The sequence below is a fragment of the Pseudomassariella vexata genome (genome assembly GCF_002105095.1).
Source record: "Pseudomassariella vexata strain CBS 129021 chromosome Unknown BCR38scaffold_3, whole genome shotgun sequence".
Lineage (NCBI taxonomy): Eukaryota > Fungi > Ascomycota > Sordariomycetes > Amphisphaeriales > Pseudomassariaceae > Pseudomassariella > Pseudomassariella vexata.
In genome coordinates this window covers 1961558-1981868 of record NW_024467958.1, presented here as the reverse complement: position 1 = coordinate 1981868, position 20311 = coordinate 1961558, and the positions used below count along the sequence as shown (strand labels likewise).

Below are 20311 nucleotides of genomic sequence, written 5' to 3'. Positions count from 1 at the left end.
TTTCCACGGGTTCTCGAGTCCTTCAGCGGGGTCATGAACTACCGCCTTCCACTTTGCACCGGCTGTCGCTGATGCCGTATTGAACCGTGTTGAATGTGTTTGATAATTCCGTCAGCGCCGGAGTGTGCATGGCTGCAGTGGCAAGTCCGTCATTGGCAGAAGTTATTGCAGACGCCCGGAGGCTCACCAAGTCTTTGTATCCGTCCCCATACACAAGTCAGAACCATGCCTGATCCATCTGATCGATCTTCTTCCTGGCTAGATGTTCCCAAATGACCTTTTATTTCTCTATTGGATAAGTCTGCTCAAATTTACCGTTTTCTGGCAACATGCTGACGGATGCCATTTTTGGCTCCTCACTTTATAAAATGGCAGCACTGGACAACTCCTCAGGACAGGTCTTGGAGCCTTCCTTGTTCTCCAGATCTCGACCTGTCTTCCATTTTCATCTATCTACACGACTACGCGTCCAATCCGATCATTTTGCGTCCTGCTCCCGTCTCCCTGATGCCTTCGACAACAACTGCAGTCCGTAGTCGCCCCAGGACAAATGGCGCCCCCGATCATACGGATTTCCTCAGGCGCGTTGCCAGCAAGGAAGCGGACAGCAGAGTTACCAAGCGACCGGCACCGCTCTCGGCCAGGCAGCATGCCGCACACCGAAAACAATTAAAACAAGTTCAGTACATCAAGCCAAAGTACGCAATCGAGACCGAGATCAATGTGACCGGCATTTTTGGGAAATGGAAGCGGTCCGTAGCAGCCCGCTAGAACCCTTCTGCGCCTATCATCAGCTAATCGTCAGGATACAGGTACTGCACTGAAATGGCAGTGGGGGACTGGAAACTCACGATCGAGAGCCTGGACCGCGAGACGTTGATGGACTTCTTTCTCTTCGTCTGTGAGAATTACAGAATCAAATCTCGAGGTTCGTCACAGGAGTATATTCGTCAATTTTCGCAACTCCACACCACCAGCACCGGCCGTTACGTCGACCGAAATCACATGAAGGAGCTTTACAAGGTATGGCGCTTTGCCCGGCTGCTTTATGACCACCCTCGTAGGAGAGTTTACTTATATGCAGCCAGTACCATGATCGCGTATTAGTTCCTCGGTTTGGCCTGCGACCGCCCAACATCGATGGAAAGCCGGTTTTGAACGTTGACTCACTGCGCGTCATCTTGGTCTACAATATAGCATACGACACCAGCATCTTTCCGCTCGAGCTACATCGTCTCAACCTGTCCAACTGCTACCAGATTCTCTGCTATACTGGGGCACGGCCGGCGGAGCTGGTGGATAACGAGAGGAAGAAACCGAAAGATGGCTCGCTTGAGGAGCTTTTTGGTACAAAAGCAGTCATGTCGGCGGAGCGCCCTGGTGGTGAGGTGGAAGAGGAAGAGGACGAGGACGAAGACGACTCCAGCGAGGTTGGCAAGCTTCTCCTGCGAGAGACGATCGGGCGTGATCGTCCAAAGGCGCTCTGCTACGAGGACATCCTCCTGATGATTGTTCGCCACCCTGTGACAGGGCGGGCTGTCCCGGCCATGTCTATCAAGTTCGTCCATCACAAAGGATGCGATAACAAGCCCAAACCGTACGTACAAGCTTGCTCACTATAGATGTTTCTTTGTTAACGACTCCTAGGACTATCTTCTTTTTCACGGCTTCCAAGACGCTGCTCTTCTGTCCCCTTCTGTTGATGATCTCCCTTGCGATACTTGACGACGCTTTCGAGGCAGATTGCTTGATAGATGCAAGATCTGTGCTTGGGGTGCAAGTCCCGCGTGGGATGAAATGTCTGCCACTACGGTGGAAGGAATCCAAGCTTAAAATTCCCGTCTTCCGTCATATACACCGTGGCACCGTGTCTCGAGACGTGGCCATGTCGTATGACAAGCTCAGACACGACATGGGCAATCAGAGCCTCAATGCGGGGTTTGAGAAGAGATGGACCCTTAGATTTGCCCGAAGAGGTGCTGCGAACGCTGCGAATGGTAGGTTGGTCCTTGGACAAGAACTTAAGCAGGGCGAGCGCTTAAGCTAACGACTTTTCTCTAGGAAACGCGCCAGATCCTGTCCGCGATCAGATGATGCGTCATAACCCGGAATTTTACACGTTTCAAGATGCATACCTCAACCAGATTGCCAATTTCGATCTCCAGAACGCTTTCTTAGAGGAAGAGACCGAGGACCAATTGTTCCGCCTGTTTGCGCATGTCAGCCTGACTCGAGATCCTCGTGCTAAAAAAGACATGGTGCCCGACGAGGTCTGGGCAAATCTGGAGCCGGATCCCGACATTGTGACACTAGAGACGGAGCGAGAAAAACTGAAGAGCGGCCAATATCGAATCCAAGGGAATAAGAACGAGGCCAAGATACGAGAGCTCACGAATCAGATCAGAACCAAACGGGCTCAACGCGAGGACCGGATAGTGAAGGAGTACCGTGAATACTACTTTTACAATCGTCCAACCTGGGATCTCGAGAGACAAGCCAGAGGAGAGGATATGGAGGAATATGCAGAGCCGGCCATCGACCTCGTTATTCCCGAGCGCACCCAGCTCGCCAAGCTTCTCTGTTACCAGCCTAAAAAGCTGAGCGACGAAGAGATGCTTCAGCGAAGAATCGAGGCCGTCGACCTATACGTGGCCTTGGGTGGCAAGAGAGAGACAGTCAAGCGCAACCGCACCAGGCCAAGATCACAAATCGAGTTACCCATAAGAACCGGTCCTACGAAGGTCAAAACCGCACTGAAGCCCGAGCCTGAGCCCGAACTTGAGCCCGAACTCGACCCCTTTCCCCTGCTGATGCAACCAACCCAGTGCCCTGATTGCATTGGCGACGCAGCCCAGACAATCTACGAGCGGACTTTCAGCTATTGCCGTTCCACCAAGAGAAATGACCACTTTGACGACCATCATCTGGACGGGAAAGAGCGTGCTGAACAGCAGGGCGAGCCTATCGCCTGCAAACATCCCAAATGCTCGGAAGTCAAGTTACGGAGTGTATATGCATTCAGGAATCATGTCCAATCTATCCACGGCGTCGCGCTGCGGTCATCAGCACAGGTACAGAAGATGCGGACACGAAAGGTTGAGCTTAAGCGGGTACGACGTACTGGCTGATCCGTCACATCAATATCGCGAGCTGAGCCCTTTGGTGGCACCTGCCAGGAGGTCTGGGGTTAGATTTACACAATATATCAACAGAGCGCTATTAGCGTCCAATATAACCTGCAACCTAGATCCTGTACTATTAGGCAGCCTGTGACATGTGCCTCGATCGTGCATCTGGCCTGTTCAGATTCACAAATACCATCATACCACTATTTCGGTGAACAATTTTCGCAAACGACTTCGTCAAGTCTTAAATACCATGAACAGAAAGAGTTGTACCCATTGTCAGAAGCAAGTCAACCTTAGAACGCAGATCATACTTCATAATATCTGAGATGGAGTCAGATCGCGGGTCATCCAAGTTGTCGTTGATTCCCATAGACACCGAACGACGGTCAGGTAGACAGAGTCTGGCTCTCCCAAGGTGGGATTTTCCTAAGGGCGATGAAGAATTTCCCAGCATGCAGCACAAACACATCGATAGCCTGGCATTATCGAATCCGTTTGCAATACCGTTGGCTCACTCGGAAACCCGCAGATGCCTTGCGTGGCTCAACCCAAATTTATTCAAAAACAAAGTCAGGCACTGCTGCTACATCGCACGCAAACCCACAACACCCTACTCTGGATTATCAAACAATCAATCTTTCACCAGTGCATTGAACCAATCTAAACTACACCATGGGCGCTGTACACACGATCGTGGCCTTCGTGGGCGCCGCAATCCAAGCAACCCGGACATTCGCGAAGAAGATAATTGAGGTGCACATTAGCCGCAAATTACTTATTACATCTCGCCTTTTGACTAACATAATGATATAGGGTGCCAAATGAATATACGAAAACCCCATCTCCGCCGTCGGCATCTGCATCGCTGGAGTCTCAACTACAGTCATGCTCGCCCCAGCTGCAGCTGTCGGTCTCCTGGGATTTGGAGGTCTCGGTCCAGTAGCAGGTTAGTCAAGTCATCCCCTTAGTACCGTATCTCATGAACAAATAAGGAGCGAATGCTGACCGGCGATCCCAAGGAACCTTTGCCGCCATGGCCCAAGCAGGCATCGGCAATGTCGCGGCCGGCAGCTTGTTCGCAACGCTACAGAGCGCAGGGATGGGCGGAGCGGGCGCGGCGATGGTGCAGACACTGGGAGCTGCGACTGGTTTCGGTGGTGCTTTAACTGCTTGGAAAGGAAGAAAGCGATGAGAAGTACAGGAGAGCCACCCTTGGTCGGGATTGGAGGAATGTCTATTGAGAGCAAGTACTCCGTAAGCTGCGTCTTGAGCAGTGTGGATTTCGGCAGCTGTCCTATTGCATGGAGTAAGGCACAATGACGAGGCCAAACGTTAGGATGATCATGTATGTCACCACCATCCAAAGGCGAGGCCAAAGACCTGGATCAACCGCAGAGTTGCCAATTGATCTGACGTCCTAGTTTCGGTCGGGAAACGTGCTATTGCGCATTGCACTGCCTACGTCCACAAGGATTAGCCATCTGATTGCAACGATCTTCTGCATTGTTTCGGCCTCGAACAGGAGGCGAGGTTTAACTAAGGAATATACCGTGTTGACCTACGGGACATGCGAGGGCGTACGGACCCCGAGGATCCAGTCGCGAGTCGGACATCACGAGTCACCATAATGGCTTCCCTCTGGGTATTTAGATAGCTCCAATACACTTATGGATTTTGCCAGCACTGCAACGAAAAACCATTCCTTGTTTGTTCCCTTTCACAGCTGTGCCCTCCGCCTAATTGTTACGAGGCACCGAGCCAACACGGAGATATACTGCAGACTCGCCCTCTGCAACACCGGGATCGTAGATATTATAGCACAAGATATTGTAGGCCACCTGCGGAACAAGCTCGTCGGTGAGAATATGGTTGTGCGTATCGCGGAAGGTGAAACGAATGACATTCTGGCCATCGACTCGCTCGGGGAGTTCCACGCCGGTATTCTTGGGATTCCAGTCTTCTACAAACGAGGGATGCTGTCAATATAGGGACGATACAAGACCAAGATGGGAGCATTCAGCTGTGATTGCGTGCTTACCAAACTGAGGCGGCATTGGGATGCTAGTATCGTCGATAAGCTGCTGCGCGGTCAAGACCTTGGGCTCTCCTCCTTCAATTACATTCAGCAGCTTCTAACCGTCGAATGATCGCAGGTAGTCTTGAATAGCGCGAAGGGTGAAATTCGTGTCGCGGGGACGTTCTTTGCTCGCATCCGAGACGGCGGTGCAATAGCCGACGACGACATCGTACGGAGTAGTGTAGTTCACACCGCAGAGAGAGAGTCTATGGGGCACTGCGCGGCGCGTAGCCGATACGCCAGCCGAAGCACCTTGCTGATCGCCTCCAGACGACATGTTTGTGAACGATATTGTAGTGAATTATAATGGATAAGAGGCAAGTGTTGGTGGGATGAAGGATAGAAGCTTGGGCCACATCGCCCGATCTAAAAAAAGCAACATCGTGCATGCCCGATCGAAGAGCAAGCCCAAAGCCCACACTACCTCTATCCCTGGGAAGAGAAAGCGCTTGTCAAGTCTTTGGTACAATAGGATGCTAGCCCTAATGTATGTCACTGCACCTGCGAGCATGTAAACATCTGCCTTTGATTTTCATCCACATAAAGTGCTTGTAGCACATGAGCGACCTCCGGCGTGAATTGCCCGTGGCAGAGCCGGCATTTGGCTTGTCGGAGATCGCCACTCAACCAAGCAATAGAAGCATTTTGTTTGCAGTTTGGACATCTGATTTCGAGGTTCAGGAGACTTGGGAAATCCGCAATAATGGTTTGGATCTTTTCATCCATCGTAACCTTGAATGCAGTCGTTTCTGACGCCACGAGGTCTTCCTCAAACCAAAAGACATCGTAGAAACGGACTGGGAATAGCTGTCCCTGTGTTTCAAGGACTTTATGATTTTCGACCTTGAAAGAGCCCGAATTGCCAAAGTTCTGTCCCCAGGAATTCAGGAAAGTCAGTGAATTTGGATCGCAGCCAGTCAGAACCACTGCGTGACCGACTTTGTCTGGTTTCTTAGAGCGCTGCGATGCCATGTCTTCTAGGCTAAGCACCAGGTTTCGTGTAGGTGAGTCTTCTTTGAAGAATTCTTCAAACTTGTCCCAACCTTCTGATGAGAGGTTGAAGGTTGTTAGAACAGGACGTCGGTGTAATACGGCCTGACGCGCACCGTCCGGAGTGACTTCATTGAAACACAATGGTTTGTACCATTTGATTGCTTCGGTCAGGACCAGCTGCGTGGACCAACCACCTGTGTCGCCTGGAAATTTTTTGAGAATGTTGTTTCTTATGCTTGAAAGCCGGACAGTGCCACCTCTCCAGGCAATGATTCGAAGGAGTGCCATACGAATCACTGCAGCAGCGGCATGAGCATAGCAGGTTTCGGAGCGCTTCTGGTTCGATGGATTCCTTAGAGGTCGGTCCTGCTTTATAGTAACGTATTCGTCGTGCAGGATACGATTGGTAATCTCCAGAATCATGTCCGCCAATCCAAATCTCATGCTTAGTAACGTAGAGCAAAATTGGTTCAACATGTCAGTGCTGCAAATTATCACAAACAGCGCGCACTGCCCCGAGGATGGGACCGTCCAGCCAAGCGATGCTAAAGCCGGAATCGGAGTCTGCATACAGGATGTCGTGCTGGCCATTTCGAAAAGATATCTTTGGCCGGAATCCCAGGAGTCCTCTGGCTTATCCCAGAGACAGGTCGAATCAATACTTCTCTTGCTCGTCAGATAAACTCCAGCGATTATTATGCCGTAGGTCTGTTTGAGCTGACGAGCAAAGAGTTTTCGGATTGTCGTCGGTCCTGACCAGGGTGCGCTGACTGGTATTTGGATATCGCTGAAATGCATCCTTAGACTTTTCTAGGGCCGTCTTCATAGGTGTTTCCCCATACATGTACTCGCGCAAGGTTTCAAACCAAGTATCAGAGCCATGCTGCTGCTTGTTCGGTTGCTCGCGTTCAGATCGTCTCTGTTCCTGTAAGTGCTGGAGGAGCTGAACTGCCTTCGCAACTCTACACGCATGAAAATCGTGGAACCCTGCCAACCAACGCTTACAAGTCCTGTGAGCCAACTTGAGCGCCGAGGACATATCTACCGCATAGTCCTCGACCACATCATATGCATAGTCAATGCCCGCCTTTGCAACCTCATACACTGGCCTCACGACCTCTTTTGCAGCGTTGCCGGCTACCATATGTAACAACGATCCAACAGGAGAAGTGGCTGTATTGTTGGCTGCTATAGCCTGAGATGGACGTAAGGCTTGGCGAACGACATCGTGAAACACGAAGCGGTGCTCTCTCGTTTGGGTGTCTTTAGATTCGTGCTGAACTTCAGGCATGACATCCTCTGGGATCAGTCCGAGAAATTGCTCCAAAAGCGCTTCGTCATTCCGCATCTGCAGCCAGCAGATGCGAGCCTGTGCATCTGAGAGCTTATTCCTAATTTGTTTCTCGATGCGATGCCGTTTTCTAGCTTTCGCCAAGCTGACCAGTCGGTCGTGACCGCTCAGCTCGTTCTCCCTATCCGTGAGCAGTGCATCAATAACACTGCACAAGTCTAAGGTAGGAGGACATCCGCCTGCTTCGTCTAATCCGAATAAGCCAACAAATATGTAAGCATTCGGGTTTCGAGCCTCTTCAGCTTGAGCAATTTTTAGCGCAGCGCGCAGGACTGCCCACAAACGTTCCGTTGTATCCTCAGTGAGGTGGTCAAGATCGAGAGCCTCACGCATCGAACCGGAAACGTCAAGGACGCAACCTAGAACAGTGGTTGACACATCTTCCGCCATGTCGTAAGTGTTCGAAGAGTCTTCAGTCCCAAATGGATCTAGCGAATGCGTATCTCATCTAATCTATTAGGGCCGTGATGCCGTAATGGATGAGCCGTGATCTTCGATTAAGTGCGGGGTGTACACTCTATCATTGTCCTCTGTGTAACAAGTATTCTAGCTTATTCTCCCTCCGAAGTTGACCCGTAAAGTCTATGCCTAAGGCAAATGCGAGCAGCCTCGTCCTGAGGACAAGTAGGGAAGCTAGTTACAGATGCAGACTGTTTCAAATGACTTGGCCTCACATTGAGTCACTCCATAGATTACTTTGGACGCGAAGGAGACACTCAGTTCGGTCCTCACTATACAATAGAACAGTGTCTAGGAAATCATAGAATCCGACTGACGGGATCACCTTGGGACCAATCTCAGTAAAAAGGGGGGGAGGGGAGGGGTTATTATGAGAGGTAATATCTTCGTGATAAACTTGTACATGGGCAATCATGAGTTCCTCGACCTCCACGTTTTCCAGAGCTCCGTGCACTTGCGTGGTGGTAAAAGCCTACTCACTGTCCCAGCTCACAGCGTTACTGCCCCATATGTGCACTGGTAACACTCTCACATGATAGCGAGCCCATGCCTTCACTGGCGCGAAATGTCCCTGGCCCACCTGTGCACTGGTAGCACATCCCAAAATGTGCCAGTCCGGAATTGACGCTGGTAACAGACACGCGCCTTCACCAGTGTCCCTCTTTACCAGCGCCGAAGTGTACTGGTAACTTATCCTCTTTTCCCCAGTCCGGAACCGTGCCCAGCCCACCGCTTTACTGCCCCAAAACTGCACTGGTAACGCTCCCACGTAGTCGCGAGCTCATGCCTCCACCAGCGCAGGACGTCCCTGGTCCACATGTGCACTGGTAGCGTATCCCGATTTGTGCCAGTCCGCTATTAGGGCTGGTAGCAAGCCCACGTCTTCACCAGCGAAAACCCTGACCACCACGCAAGCGTACTTTGTAACACACTCGGGGTATAAAGACCACTTCGACCTCGGCATATCATGTGTTATAAATAATACCTAGCCTATAATTAGCAGCCTACGACCTGTTCCAACTTGAGATCTATATTTAGGTGTACGGCACGTACACATGATGAGAAGGCAAAATTACTAGCTGAGAGGTTCTTCCCAGACCCGTGTATAGATCTATCGGACCTCGATCGCGGCCTATTACAGACGAGACCAGAGCTGAACGTCCCTAGGGAGGTGACCACAATGGATATCGAGTCTATCATCAAAGGAACGGCTGCTCGGAAGGCTCCCGGCGACGACCTGATCCCCACTGGCCTGCTAAAGGCCTGCGGTGAACCCCTATGGGAGATCCTAGCGGATCTGGCAACAGCTAGCTTTAGGCTGGGGTACTACCCGGAGCGCTTCCGCTCAGCGAGGGTGGTTGTTATCCCTAAGCCTAATAAAACGACAGCTCAGAAGCAGACCCCTGGCGGCTGGCGCCCCATTGCCCTGCTTAGCACGGTAGGGAAGGTAATAGAGACGGCGATGAGCCAGCGTATCACCAAAGTAGCTGAGGCGGCCGGCCTACTACCAAACGGCCAAATGGGTAACCGCGCTGGGAGGTCCACCGAACTGGCAATACGTATAGTTGAGGACGTGGTCTATACGGCGTGGAGACGCGGGGGCATCGCCTCGCTGCTACAGCTAGACATCAAGGGAGCATTCGATACGGTCAATTACAGACGGCTGATTTCCATATTAGCCCGGAAAGGCTACCCGGAGTGGGTTCAGGAGTGGGTACGCAGCTTCGTGGAGGATAGAACGGTACGCCTCCGGTTCGATGGCAAGGAGTCAGAGCCAATCCCCCTACGAGCTGGCGTCCCCCAGGGGTCACCGCTATCCCCGATACTGTTTATATTATACATTTCAACGCTGTACGAGGAGCTAGCGGAGCAGCATCCACTACTTTTAGTAGTCGGGTTCGCGGACGACACGAACCTGCTAAGCGTCGGCACCGATCCAGACACGACCTGCCGCCGGTTGGAGAGCGCATGGGCTACGTGTCAGCGGTGGGCAGTGAGGCACGGGATGGAGTTCGCTCCTGACAAGAGTGAGCTAATGCACTTTACTAGGGCCCGAGAGCCCTTGCCGCAAAGTATTCGCCTTGGGGACGCCACAGTGTCGCCGGTAGTCTCAGCCAGGTTCCTAGGAGTCTGGTTCGACCGCAAACTGACGTGGCACGCCCATGTTGAGCGTGTTAAAACAAAAATGGCAACTCAAAAGCTAGCCCTGACAAAGCTAGTCAATATGTCGTGGGGCTGCGATCTTATACGGGCGAGGCTGTTATATACGGTGGTTATCCGTAGCGCGATCGCCTTCGGGGCGACTGCGTGGCATACTATAAGTGAGGAACCGGCAGGGCCAGCTAAGAGCCTGATGGGGATACAGAACGAGTGCCTCCGGGTAGTCTGTGGCGCCCACAAAGCGACGCCGGTTCGCCACCTGGAAGCAGAAGCAGCAATCCCGCCACTAGACCTCTATCTTAGTGCCCGGGCTGCTAAGTTTGAAGAACGGCTACGACTTAGCGGGAAGAGAAATCTGCTTCGCAGCGCGAGCGCTAAAGCGTCACATATACTCCGGCAGGATAGGCCGGCGAAGAGGAAGCAGGCGTCGCAGCTACTCCGACCGGCAGGGTACACTATGGAGAAGGAGGCCCGGGGCTCCGAGTGGATGAGTGAGGAAAAGGAGGTCCCGGCTGCCCTCCTCGACCACTGGAGGAAGAGATGGCTCACCGGAGCAGAGCATCACGATCGCCAGCGACGCGCTATCGCTGAGGAACCGGAGGGCCCTTCGATGCAGATACCGAAAGGGGGCAAGTATTTCGGCCTGAACCGACTGGAGGCGTCTACGCTGTGCCAGATCAGGACGGAAAAAATAGGACTAGCAGCCTTCTTATTCAAGACAGGGGCTTTTGGCGTGTACTCGCCGCTATGCCGCTGTGGCGATGCCCCTGAGACGGCAGAGCACGTAATACTCTTTTGCGGGCTGTTGGAAGGACTGAGGGAACGATTACGGGCCGCCATCGCACCACGGCCACTATACTCTCGCAGAGACCTCGCAACGGCAACAGGAGAACCAGTAGTTAGTGGGACTATTGTAAGATGGCTGCTAGGGACGGGTCGGACAGCTTCAAGGCCCAGATAGCATCGATCTTCTCAGGGGTGACTTTGTTGGTAGGTTGAGAACCAACGTAGTATGGTAGTGAACGCAACGCAGTCGCCAATAGGGCGAACCGACGACGCAGCGTATGTATTTAGTCCAGCCATTAGGGCACGGTTTGACATACGGGAGTACTAGTAGAGGTACCGGGGGCTTCGAGCCTACGGCGTATTTAATAATAATAATAATATTAATGTCGATGGCATCAGCTACCAGATTTTCATGCGTGATCTGCACAAGCTCTGCAGCGGCCAGGTACTCATCAACCAAACATTACAGTATCTGGATTTCTCTGAGAAGCAGCATGCTGAGTATGAGAGTGGTGTTTGGGAAGATGACATAGCTTACTGGAAGAGTCAGTTTTCCACGGTACCAGAGCCCTTGCCTCTAACGCGTGCACGGATCACCACCCGACGTCCACTCACCCAATTCAAAATCAACGCGAGTCACCGCCGAGTTGGGACAGGCCTGGCTCAGCAGATACGTCGTGTATCTCGTGCGAACAAAGCGACCAGTTTTCATTTCTATCTCACCTGCTTCCAGATTCTGCTACATCGCTTTCTGGGAGTTGAGGATTTCTCGATCGGTATCGCTGACAGTGGTCGCAGCCACTGGAATGAAAAGAAAGAGGCGACAACCCCAGGATCCAGCAGTAGTATCCAAGACAGTGTTGGGCCATATCTCAATCTAGTTCCCCTTCGTTTTGAAGTCACTCCGGAAGTGACCTTCGGCCGCCTGATTTCCGACAGTCGTGCGAAGTCCTATACTGGATTGGCGCACTCTCATGTGCCCTTCGACGTCCTTCTCAGAGAGCTGCAAGTTCCCAGAGCTTCTACAACACACAGCCCTCTCTTTCAGGCCTTTGTTGACTACCGTCAGGGTTCACAAGAGCGCCAGCCTCTGGAATCGTGCATGCTGGAAATGATAGAGTTACAAATGGGAAGTACAAACTACGACCTGAGTCTAGACGTGATAGACAACCCTGAGGGCGACGCCAGGGTCACTCTTATGGGCCAATCCACCTTGTATTCGAATGATGACATGAAAGCTGTCGCAGACATGTTTGAAGATATTTTAGAAGAGTTTACAACATCACCCACCAAGCACATCTCAGAGAACTGGCAATACCGACAAGCCGATATACAGAAGGCTATAGACATTGGTCAAGGTAAGCAGTTTTGAATTCACCTCACCCTTTCCGATCCGTTGCACAAAATACGGCTTGCTGATAGAAAGATGTTGAAGGTGAAGTCCAAGAGAAGAAATGGCATGACACGCTCATTGAACAATTCGAGTCCGTCGTGCCTCAGCATCAGGACAAAGTAGCATTGATACACGCCAACGGGATATCGCTCACCTACGGTCAGATGCAGCAACGCCTCGACACTATTGCAGCCGCCTTGATGGATAACGGAGTCAAGTCAGGAGACAGTGTAGGTCTCTTCCAGGAGTCTACCACTGACTGGATCTGTAGTATGTTGGCTATATGGAAAGTAGGCTCTGTTTTCGTACCTCTGGATGCGGGTACTATAACGAAGCGACTGGCCATGATTGTCAGCGATTGCCGACCTGCAGTAATTCTGGTGGATGCTGCTACGGTTAAGCAAGAACATGAGATGAATGCCACTCGAGCCGCGTATATTGATGTCTCAACTCTTTTGACGGAGGGCACATCAGATGCGAAAGTTGACGCCCGCGCTTCTCAGAATGGGTCAGCAATGATATATTATACCAGCGGATCAACGGGCATACCCAAAGGCATTGCTGTTAAGCATGAGGGCCTACGGGCTGTCTTTGAAAGCTCCTGTCAATACTATGGCGTCAATGAGCAAGTCATCAGTCTAGTGCAGAGTTCACTTGGCTTCGATATCAGTCTGATTCAGATGTTCATCGCTTGGCCGGCCGGCGGCACTGTATGTCTCATTTCGCGAGACATGCGCGGAGACGCCCTAATGATCATGGACTTCATGATTAAACACAAGGTCACGCACACCACCGGCACTCCTTCGGAGTATAACAGCTGGCTTACGGTTGGGGACTTGACCAAATTGCGCTCATCTGCCTGGCGGGTAGCGATATGCGGCGCTGAGGCCTTCCCCATGTCACTGATGGATAAATTGCGCCAGCTTGATAAGCCTGATCTGCAACTTTTCCATATATATGGTACGACCGAGACAACGATATATGCCACGCAACAGGAGCTGAACTGGAAGGACGTGGGCCACTACGCAGAGGGTTCAGTTCCAGCCGGCTATTCCTTGGCCAACAAGGCGATCTATATTGTGGACGAGAGCCTGCATCTCCTGCCTCTTGGATTACCGGGCGAAATCGTTTTGGCTGGCGTCGGTGTTGCTGAGGGATACAACAACAACGAAAACATGACGAAGGCATCGTTCTTTCACAATTCATTTGCGGCTGACTGGATGGTTCATCATGGCTGGAACACAATGTACCGATCGAGAGATCGTAGCCGCCTCATGGCAGATGGCTCTATTCTCATCGAAGGTCGTATAGGAGGCGACACCGAAATCAAACTTCGTGGGCAACGTATCGACTTGAAGGATATCGAACAGACAATCCTGCGGACCGCCGATGGTGTTATTGCAGATACAGTCGCATCTGCACGATCGATAGCTAACGGTACAGACGCGCAATACCTCGTCGCCCATGTCGTTTTCTCACCAACCACCGCACCGGACAATCAACGAGACTTCCTGCAAAATCTGAAGGAAAATCTTCCGTTGCCACGCTACATGTGCCCAACCGTTATCATGCCAAGAGGTCATCCCTCAGGGTCTCTTCGATGATTTGTCTCCCAATTCTGACTTTTTCCATGTGGGAGGAACTTCGCTTTTACTCATTCGGCTACAAGCTCTTATCAATCAACGACTGGGTATTCTCATCCGGCTGGCAGACCTCTTTGCTAACAGTACGCTCCGGCCCATGTCAATATTGATCAACCAGCATCTCGGTTCGCTTGATGAAACGATGAGGCTGCCTATGATTGATTGGGAGTGGGAGACCCGGCCATCCCCTGATCTGCGTATCGGTACGGCAGGAGAGAATGTGGTTCGTCCAGCACCCAAACCAAGATCCATCCTGGTCACGGGTGGCGCTGGGTTTCTTGGTCGTTCGTTGCTTAGAAGCGCTATGGAGAACCCACACATTGATCGTGTTCACGCCGTGGCTGTACGGCAGCTAGAGAAGCGCTTGGCTACCGGACTCCTACCACAACACCCCAAGGTCATCTATTACGAAGGAGATCTGCGGGAGCCACGCCTGGGCCTTTCGGAGGCCGACGCTGAGTACGTATTCACCGACATTGACGCGGTGATTCATAATGGAGCGGATGTTTCGCACTTGAAGTCCTATTACACGCTACGGCGCGCCAACCTCAACGCAACCAAAGAGCTGGCTCGCCTCTGCTTGCCGCGCCGCATTCCGTTCCACTACGTATCCACCGCGGGAGTGTCCATGTTCACTTTCTGGCAGTCGTTTGGCGAGACCAGTGCCAGCGCGGCACAGCCCCCCACCGACGGGATGAATGGCTACAAGGCAAGCAAGTGGGCTAGCGAACGCTTTCTTGAGCGCCTCAATGAGCAGCTCAAGCTCCCCGTTTGGATGCATAGACCGTCTGACATGGTACGTGACGACGATGAAGAGGCTTCATGGGACTTGCTGCATACGCTCCTCGGCTACTCGCGCAAGTTAGCGGCAGTCCCCGTGTCCGAGAACTTGTGGGGTTGGTTGGACCTCGTAGCCGTATCACGCGTGAGTAACGACGTAGTGCAGATGGTACACGATAACCTGCCTCGTTCTTTAGACGGTGGCGTGTCCTATGTGCATCAGACCGGCGACATGGCCATCCCCATCGAGGAGATGAAGGAATTCTTTGAAGAAGAGTGTGGGCATACGCGCAAATTCGAGAAGCTCCCCATCGACGAGTGGGCCCGACGAGCAGAGGTCGCGGGCATGCGGCCAGCGGTGGCGGCCGTCTTCGGAAACGTGCCCCGATTGGCTCGCGCCTTGTGCTTCCCTCGTTTCGTGAAGACGTGGAGGCCGGCTGAAGGACAAGAGGGAGGCATGCTGCTAGTTAGAAATTGTGCGTGTGGTGGGACTATCTCGCTGGTGTGGGGCGAAGGCTGCGGTCGCTGCGGGAAGAGTCCCGTGATGCCAACCTGGAGTTAGATCATGGGCATCGACGGATGACACAGAGTTGCTCCCTTCAGTCAGCATTCACCGCATGTGCCTCCAGGTCGCATCGGTATTCTTCGAGCAAGGTGCTAATATCTGGTGTGGCCTTGCACCGTTTTAGTCTAGTGACTCCTGCGTTTTTTCCTTTCGAGAGCCACGGTCCGTCAATGGGTTGAGAGGTCCGTAGCGAGAAAATCGCTCAATCGGATGATATCGAGCTACCCGGGCTCATAACCTGTTATAGTATAGTGCAAACAAGGTGTAGCAGGTAGTTGGAAGCAATACGCTGCCAGTAACGGCAGTAGGAGATCGACTTATTAAAAGCTGAAACATGATGTAGACACACTCACACACTCCAAAGGAGATGCAGAGGTGAGGTCTAGTTAGCTCACGTTGGGCGTCAGAGACTCCCTCCGTTCGGTGGGTGTGCCTTTCCATCTATTTCACGATAGATGCTCTTGCCCATATGAGCGCTCCTGGCTTGAACTGCCACAGCACTTTCCAATAAATTATATTATAAATACACGGCCAAGACTTCAATCGTTTTGCCTAGACCCATCTCGTCGCCGAGGCAGCCACCTGGCACTCCTCTGACGGGATGCTGAGTGAGCTGCCACCAGATTGCATGCAGTTGATAGCCGGAGATGGCAAGTTTGAAGCCGAACGGCTTGTGCTCCTGGCTATCCTCGCGACACTGGAAAATACGACAGACGCTCTTCCAATCTCCATCGGAGATGCTGCGATTGGCGAATTGTCCACCGATGTCCTCTATCTGCCGTTGGTAGCTCTCTTGGTCTTTCCTCGCAAAGGACGTACAACACACGTTTCAACCGTTGTTCCGTCGGCTTCACGCAGCACAGGGGATACTGGACGCGCCGACCACGTCGTAGCAGCAGAAGCCTACCACGCAGCGTTGGAGAGGCTGGAAGAATTAGATGCCCTTAATGAACTAGAGGAATTGGAAGACGAAGGGTTGTAGCGACGAGGCGCATTAGCAGACTCCTGGCCGCAGCGCAGCGCTGGACAGGCGAATCGCCGAGGTCGGCACCTGCTAACTGAAGCAGCACTATCGGAGTGTAGCACCCGACAGTGGAGCGTAACGCTCTGAGTAGTTGGATGAGACCTCGGTAGAGGAGTAGTAGAAAGTTCTTTGGCCGCCGTCCGCGACCTCCATGAGGGGTATGGGACGTCATACACCGTCTGTAGTCTGCAGGCGTATCTGTATCTCGCCTCTTCAAGCGCCATCTCCGCCGTGGGTAGTCCGCTGGGCCCGAACAGGGCATCACTAGCTGTCGTTTTCCATATTGGCAGTACCCCCCGGATGGCCTTGACCAGTGCTCTCTGGCATCGCAAGACGTAGCCGCCCCCCTCCCCCCCCCGAGCCTAATACTGACAGGTTTCTCCCTGCCCTTAGCGTTCCTGCTGGTTAGCTTCGTCCTGTTTTTGTAGCATACTTCGGACCCGTACAGTAGAGTGGGCAAGAGGACAGTCTTTACTGTCTTGTGAAGGCCTGCTGCCAGTGGGCCTCGTACCGCGGCCGAAAGGGCCTTGACGTGGTTGGCGACTTTCATGGCTTTGGCGTTCCAGCTGTGAGCCTGGCAAGTTCTGACTGCACATAACTCTCGAGCTGCTCCTTGGTCATAACCAGTCTGGGAGGTGCTCCTGTTGCTGAAGGTTGAGAGGGTTCCATCGTCTCTTGACCTATTGGTCCTGATATATCGATCAAGGCGAGTACTTTCAGCCTGGTGGTCAAGTCCTCGCTCGAAGAGGGTTGATGCGGGTTTGTGATCATTTTCAGCCTTGTAACGAGGGTCGTACATGTAAAGGATGTGATGGAAGCTTGGCGATATGTGACGGTCACAGCCGACAGCGATGCACGGAGGTTATGACGCAGAATTGTGTATACTCAAGCTTAAGAGGGAAAGAGAAGAGTTTTCTCCCAAGCACGTTCTACAGCTCACTGTATCGTGGAGTCCTGGCTTCTGAGCGGACCGCGCTGCCGCTAACCAGGGGTTTCGTTGGCGATGGCTTCACCTCGCCATATTCGTCTTAGTTCTAAATGTTTGTATAGTGTATCGAGGTCTTTCATTAAGCTCGGCGTAAGAAGAGCTGGTTTGGTCGACCGAAGGGCAGTGAAGTTGAAGGTGGAACTTCCAGATCTACGCGCCTGATGGTCTCGCGCACCATTCATCATAGCTATGAACTGCTGCAGGGAGCCTGGACGCTCGGTATTCGTCCCTTCCTTGTAGAAATCCCACATATTTCTCACATCGCTCATCGTGGACATGCTGCAGAACCTGAATTCGGTGCCATATTTGCTCGATTGCCAAGCTTCCACAGTTTGTGAAGCGTCAAAGAGTTTCTTGGTTTGCAGGGCAAGCAGGTCGCGGGCTTTCTCGTCGAGGTACATGTAAAATTGAATTTTCCATATGGAATCTTGGTTTCGACCTTCTTCATCGTCAATGATGAGAGAAAGGACGACGATGTTGCGGGCTGAGATGGTCGAATTAGTATGTTGGTCTCAGTAAGCCATGGGGTCACTTACCGATGACAGCCTGCTGTATATCACAGCATGTAAAATCCAAGCGGCTTCCTGGAGATTGTTAGTCGCTGCTAACTGGAAGGACGGTCGACAATCTTGAAGGGCCTTACCGTCCATATGTTTGGTGAATAAGATGTTGCGAACATCTCCACAACCAAGAAGCAAGACACTCCCTGTCGTCTGTGGTGCAAGTGACTGAGTGATAGATATGGCCGTAGTGTTGCCGATGGGGTAGAAGTAGATGTTGGGATTGAGGCTTGTGGGCGTCAACATGATGGCGGATAGCACTGCCCTGCTTCACAGGCGCGCCCAGTTGCAGTGGTGTATTTCCTGAAGTCAAGTTGGATGCCGAAGGTTTGAGAAGAAGGGAAGTACGAGTTTGACCCGAGCTAGACCCTAGGTATCCCGTTTGTTGCCACGTCAGTCCCAAGACACTCCGTTTGCAACAAGACTACATTTAGGAAGGTGGGCCTTATAAATTCGGGAACCAGCATGTGCCTTGGGTTTTAGATCGCGGGGAATGTGAAAGAAAGATTTCAGTCGGAAATATCTGTTAGGTACTGTACTATTGACAGCATCGCATTTTATTACTTTGGGACCACATGCGTGTGTTATCAACGTGGGACTTTCACATCTCTCCCAGGTGGTCAGTTCTCGCCCATGGTTCCCATATTGCACATGAGGCTTAATAAATCGCTGTCAAACGCCGTACATCTGTAGTGATCTGCTTTGCATGTCTGTGCCAGCCTGTGTTAAAAGCCACAGCCACAAGTTCGACAACCGTCTTTGCTGACTCACAATCTCGCATACATGCTCAGAAAGATATCCCTAACCTGGGGTTATCGACTACGGATTTCCTCGGTCGACCACGTTTGCGTCCGTTGGAAGGACGAGAGATGTTATTGTGCTTCAAATATGTATCGTATGCTTTCGTGTCTTCCATCAGCTCCACTGGTTCCCAAGTCAACTTTCGAGTGTTGCGCCACTTGACATGGAGCTGGAGGCCTTGATTGCCAGGTTCGGTGAATCTGTGGTCCCGGATCTGCTCAACAATATATTCTTCGTCGCCATCTTGCATAGAGTCTCCTGCTTCGGGACCGGCTATGCTCAATATGCCTCGCTTCATAGAGACTTCTGTTCTGGTGGGTGGCTGGTCCCCTAGGCTTCGTCTTGCATCGGCATGGAGCCCTTGAGATCTGCAAGAGCCCCAGGTGAATTGTAACTGAAAGGTCATCTGGCGGCCCTCCGTGACACGCTTTAGGACAGCGTCCTGAAGTGGCCACTCCTCGAACGCCGCGGTAGGCGCCCCTGCAGTACCCTCCTTGTCGCTATCAATTTGCGAAGATGGCGGCGTGGAGATGCTGTACGGACGAGAGGATCTCCCAATGCCGCTTAAGCGACTGTGCCGTTGCTTTGAAACCTGGGAGCTCGATGGGTTCTTGCGACGTTTTCGCTGTGGCCGCGCAGTGTAGTCGTCATCGTTATCGTCAGTGTCCTCGAATTCATCCGCTCCCTCGTCGTCGGAAGCGATGCTGGACTTGGAGGGATGGCGATCCCTATCAAGCGCTGCGATCCTGGGTCTTAACTTCCGCTGGGCCTTCGGCGACTCTTGGCGACCATTGTCGGCTCCGTTAACCAGCTCACAGCGAGATATGCGCTGTGGATCGTTGGTTTCGTACGGTGGCGCGGGAGAAAGCGTGGAGAGGCTACGGGAGCCAGGTAATGATGGAAACTGGACCGTGGGTGATGAGGCGTGAGAGGTCCCCTTAACGGGCACATAATGTGTAGCGTTGCTAGTGGGTTCCTGCCTAGCCTCACAGGAAGGACTACCAGTGCGACGCAATAAGTCCTGGCTGGGCTGGTGTTGTTCCGGCTGAGGGCTCTGCGAGATAGGCGACATCCGCAGCGCTGGAATACATGCGGTGATGGAGAACCCTCTAGGCTAGGTGGTTGCTGCTGTCGGCTTGATGCAATCTTCTCGATAGCCCCTCGTGTGAAGACCATCTCGACGTCGCCACCAGCGCCAAGCGCACCTTCAGGAGTTCTGTCTAAAAGCCGCGTCAGCTTTGGCACCACGTCTATAGACGAGAAACCTGTGTACGAACCTGAATCAGCCAGATTGTCATTCTCAACGCTGTTTTGTTGAGGCCGCCCAGCTTCGTCATCGCTGTCGCAATCGCCTTCGCTCCGACCACCATGAAGTCGCATATGCTCTTGGGAACTGTCATTTGGTTGTAAAGGGGTACCGAAGTGCCCTGGGCAGGACAAATGAGGAGTTTGGACTCTTGACGGAATCGGGTGGGGTATCTCAGCAGCTGTACATGTAGCGCCGGACGTTGGCTTCGCCCCATACAAAGCGATACCAGTAGGAATCGGCTGATCCTGCTCCATCAGTGGAGTCCTGGATGGCCCAGATAGGCTTTGCGAGAAT

General features: G+C 52.4%; 8 protein-coding genes across 8 annotated transcripts; 3 read left to right on the top strand and 5 right to left on the bottom strand.

Moving 5' to 3' along the window:
* Nucleotides 1–507: 507 nt before the first annotated feature.
* On the top strand, nucleotides 508–3128 carry BCR38DRAFT_406603 (FluG domain-containing protein; the record flags this gene model as incomplete). Its single annotated transcript, XM_040858069.1, has 5 exons — nucleotides 508–752; nucleotides 813–1023; nucleotides 1065–1597; nucleotides 1648–1997; nucleotides 2062–3128. 5 exons carry the CDS (start codon nucleotides 508–510, stop codon nucleotides 3126–3128), a joined length of 2406 nt encoding a protein of 801 aa, XP_040718985.1.
* Nucleotides 3129–4013: 885 nt separating this feature from the next.
* On the top strand, nucleotides 4014–4320 carry BCR38DRAFT_482188 (uncharacterized protein; the record flags this gene model as incomplete). The annotated part of the gene is made up of 2 exons (XM_040863470.1): nucleotides 4014–4074; nucleotides 4148–4320. 2 exons carry the CDS (start codon nucleotides 4014–4016, stop codon nucleotides 4318–4320), a joined length of 234 nt encoding a protein of 77 aa, XP_040718984.1.
* Nucleotides 4321–4864: 544 nt separating this feature from the next.
* BCR38DRAFT_482187 (uncharacterized protein) lies at nucleotides 4865–5482 on the bottom strand (the record flags this gene model as incomplete). Its single annotated transcript, XM_040863469.1, has 3 exons — nucleotides 4865–5088; nucleotides 5167–5238; nucleotides 5266–5482. 3 exons carry the CDS (start codon nucleotides 5480–5482, stop codon nucleotides 4865–4867), a joined length of 513 nt encoding a protein of 170 aa, XP_040718983.1.
* Nucleotides 5483–5697: 215 nt separating this feature from the next.
* On the bottom strand, nucleotides 5698–8051 carry BCR38DRAFT_507860 (uncharacterized protein; the record flags this gene model as incomplete). Its single annotated transcript, XM_040864958.1, has 2 exons — nucleotides 6956–8051; nucleotides 5698–6915 (listed from the first exon to the last, which is right to left on the bottom strand). Exons 1-2 carry the CDS (start codon nucleotides 7937–7939, stop codon nucleotides 5698–5700), a joined length of 2202 nt encoding a protein of 733 aa, XP_040718982.1. The 5' UTR covers nucleotides 7940–8051.
* Nucleotides 8052–11581: 3530 nt separating this feature from the next.
* BCR38DRAFT_472189 (uncharacterized protein) lies at nucleotides 11582–15332 on the top strand (the record flags this gene model as incomplete). Its single annotated transcript, XM_040862899.1, has 3 exons — nucleotides 11582–12312; nucleotides 12390–13784; nucleotides 13924–15332. Exons 1-3 carry the CDS (start codon nucleotides 12057–12059, stop codon nucleotides 15330–15332), a joined length of 3060 nt encoding a protein of 1019 aa, XP_040718981.1. The 5' UTR covers nucleotides 11582–12056.
* A 695-nt stretch (nucleotides 15333–16027) lies between these two features.
* On the bottom strand, nucleotides 16028–17385 carry BCR38DRAFT_136724 (uncharacterized protein). Its single transcript, XM_040853602.1, has one exon. The coding sequence runs from the start codon at nucleotides 17156–17158 to the stop codon at nucleotides 16280–16282; it is 879 nt and encodes a 292-aa protein (XP_040718980.1). The 5' UTR covers nucleotides 17159–17385; the 3' UTR covers nucleotides 16028–16279.
* BCR38DRAFT_136711 (uncharacterized protein) lies at nucleotides 17148–18512 on the bottom strand. The gene is made up of 3 exons (XM_040853601.1): nucleotides 17991–18512; nucleotides 17884–17931; nucleotides 17148–17831 (listed from the first exon to the last, which is right to left on the bottom strand). The coding sequence occupies exons 1-3, from the start codon at nucleotides 18151–18153 to the stop codon at nucleotides 17341–17343; spliced, it is 702 nt and encodes a 233-aa protein (XP_040718979.1). The 5' UTR covers nucleotides 18154–18512; the 3' UTR covers nucleotides 17148–17340.
* On the bottom strand, nucleotides 18424–20121 carry BCR38DRAFT_136690 (uncharacterized protein). Its single transcript, XM_040853600.1, has 2 exons — nucleotides 19986–20121; nucleotides 18424–19924 (listed from the first exon to the last, which is right to left on the bottom strand). The coding sequence occupies exon 2, from the start codon at nucleotides 19778–19780 to the stop codon at nucleotides 18695–18697; it is 1086 nt and encodes a 361-aa protein (XP_040718978.1). The 5' UTR covers nucleotides 19781–19924; nucleotides 19986–20121; the 3' UTR covers nucleotides 18424–18694.
* Between the last annotated feature and the right edge of the window lie 190 nt (nucleotides 20122–20311).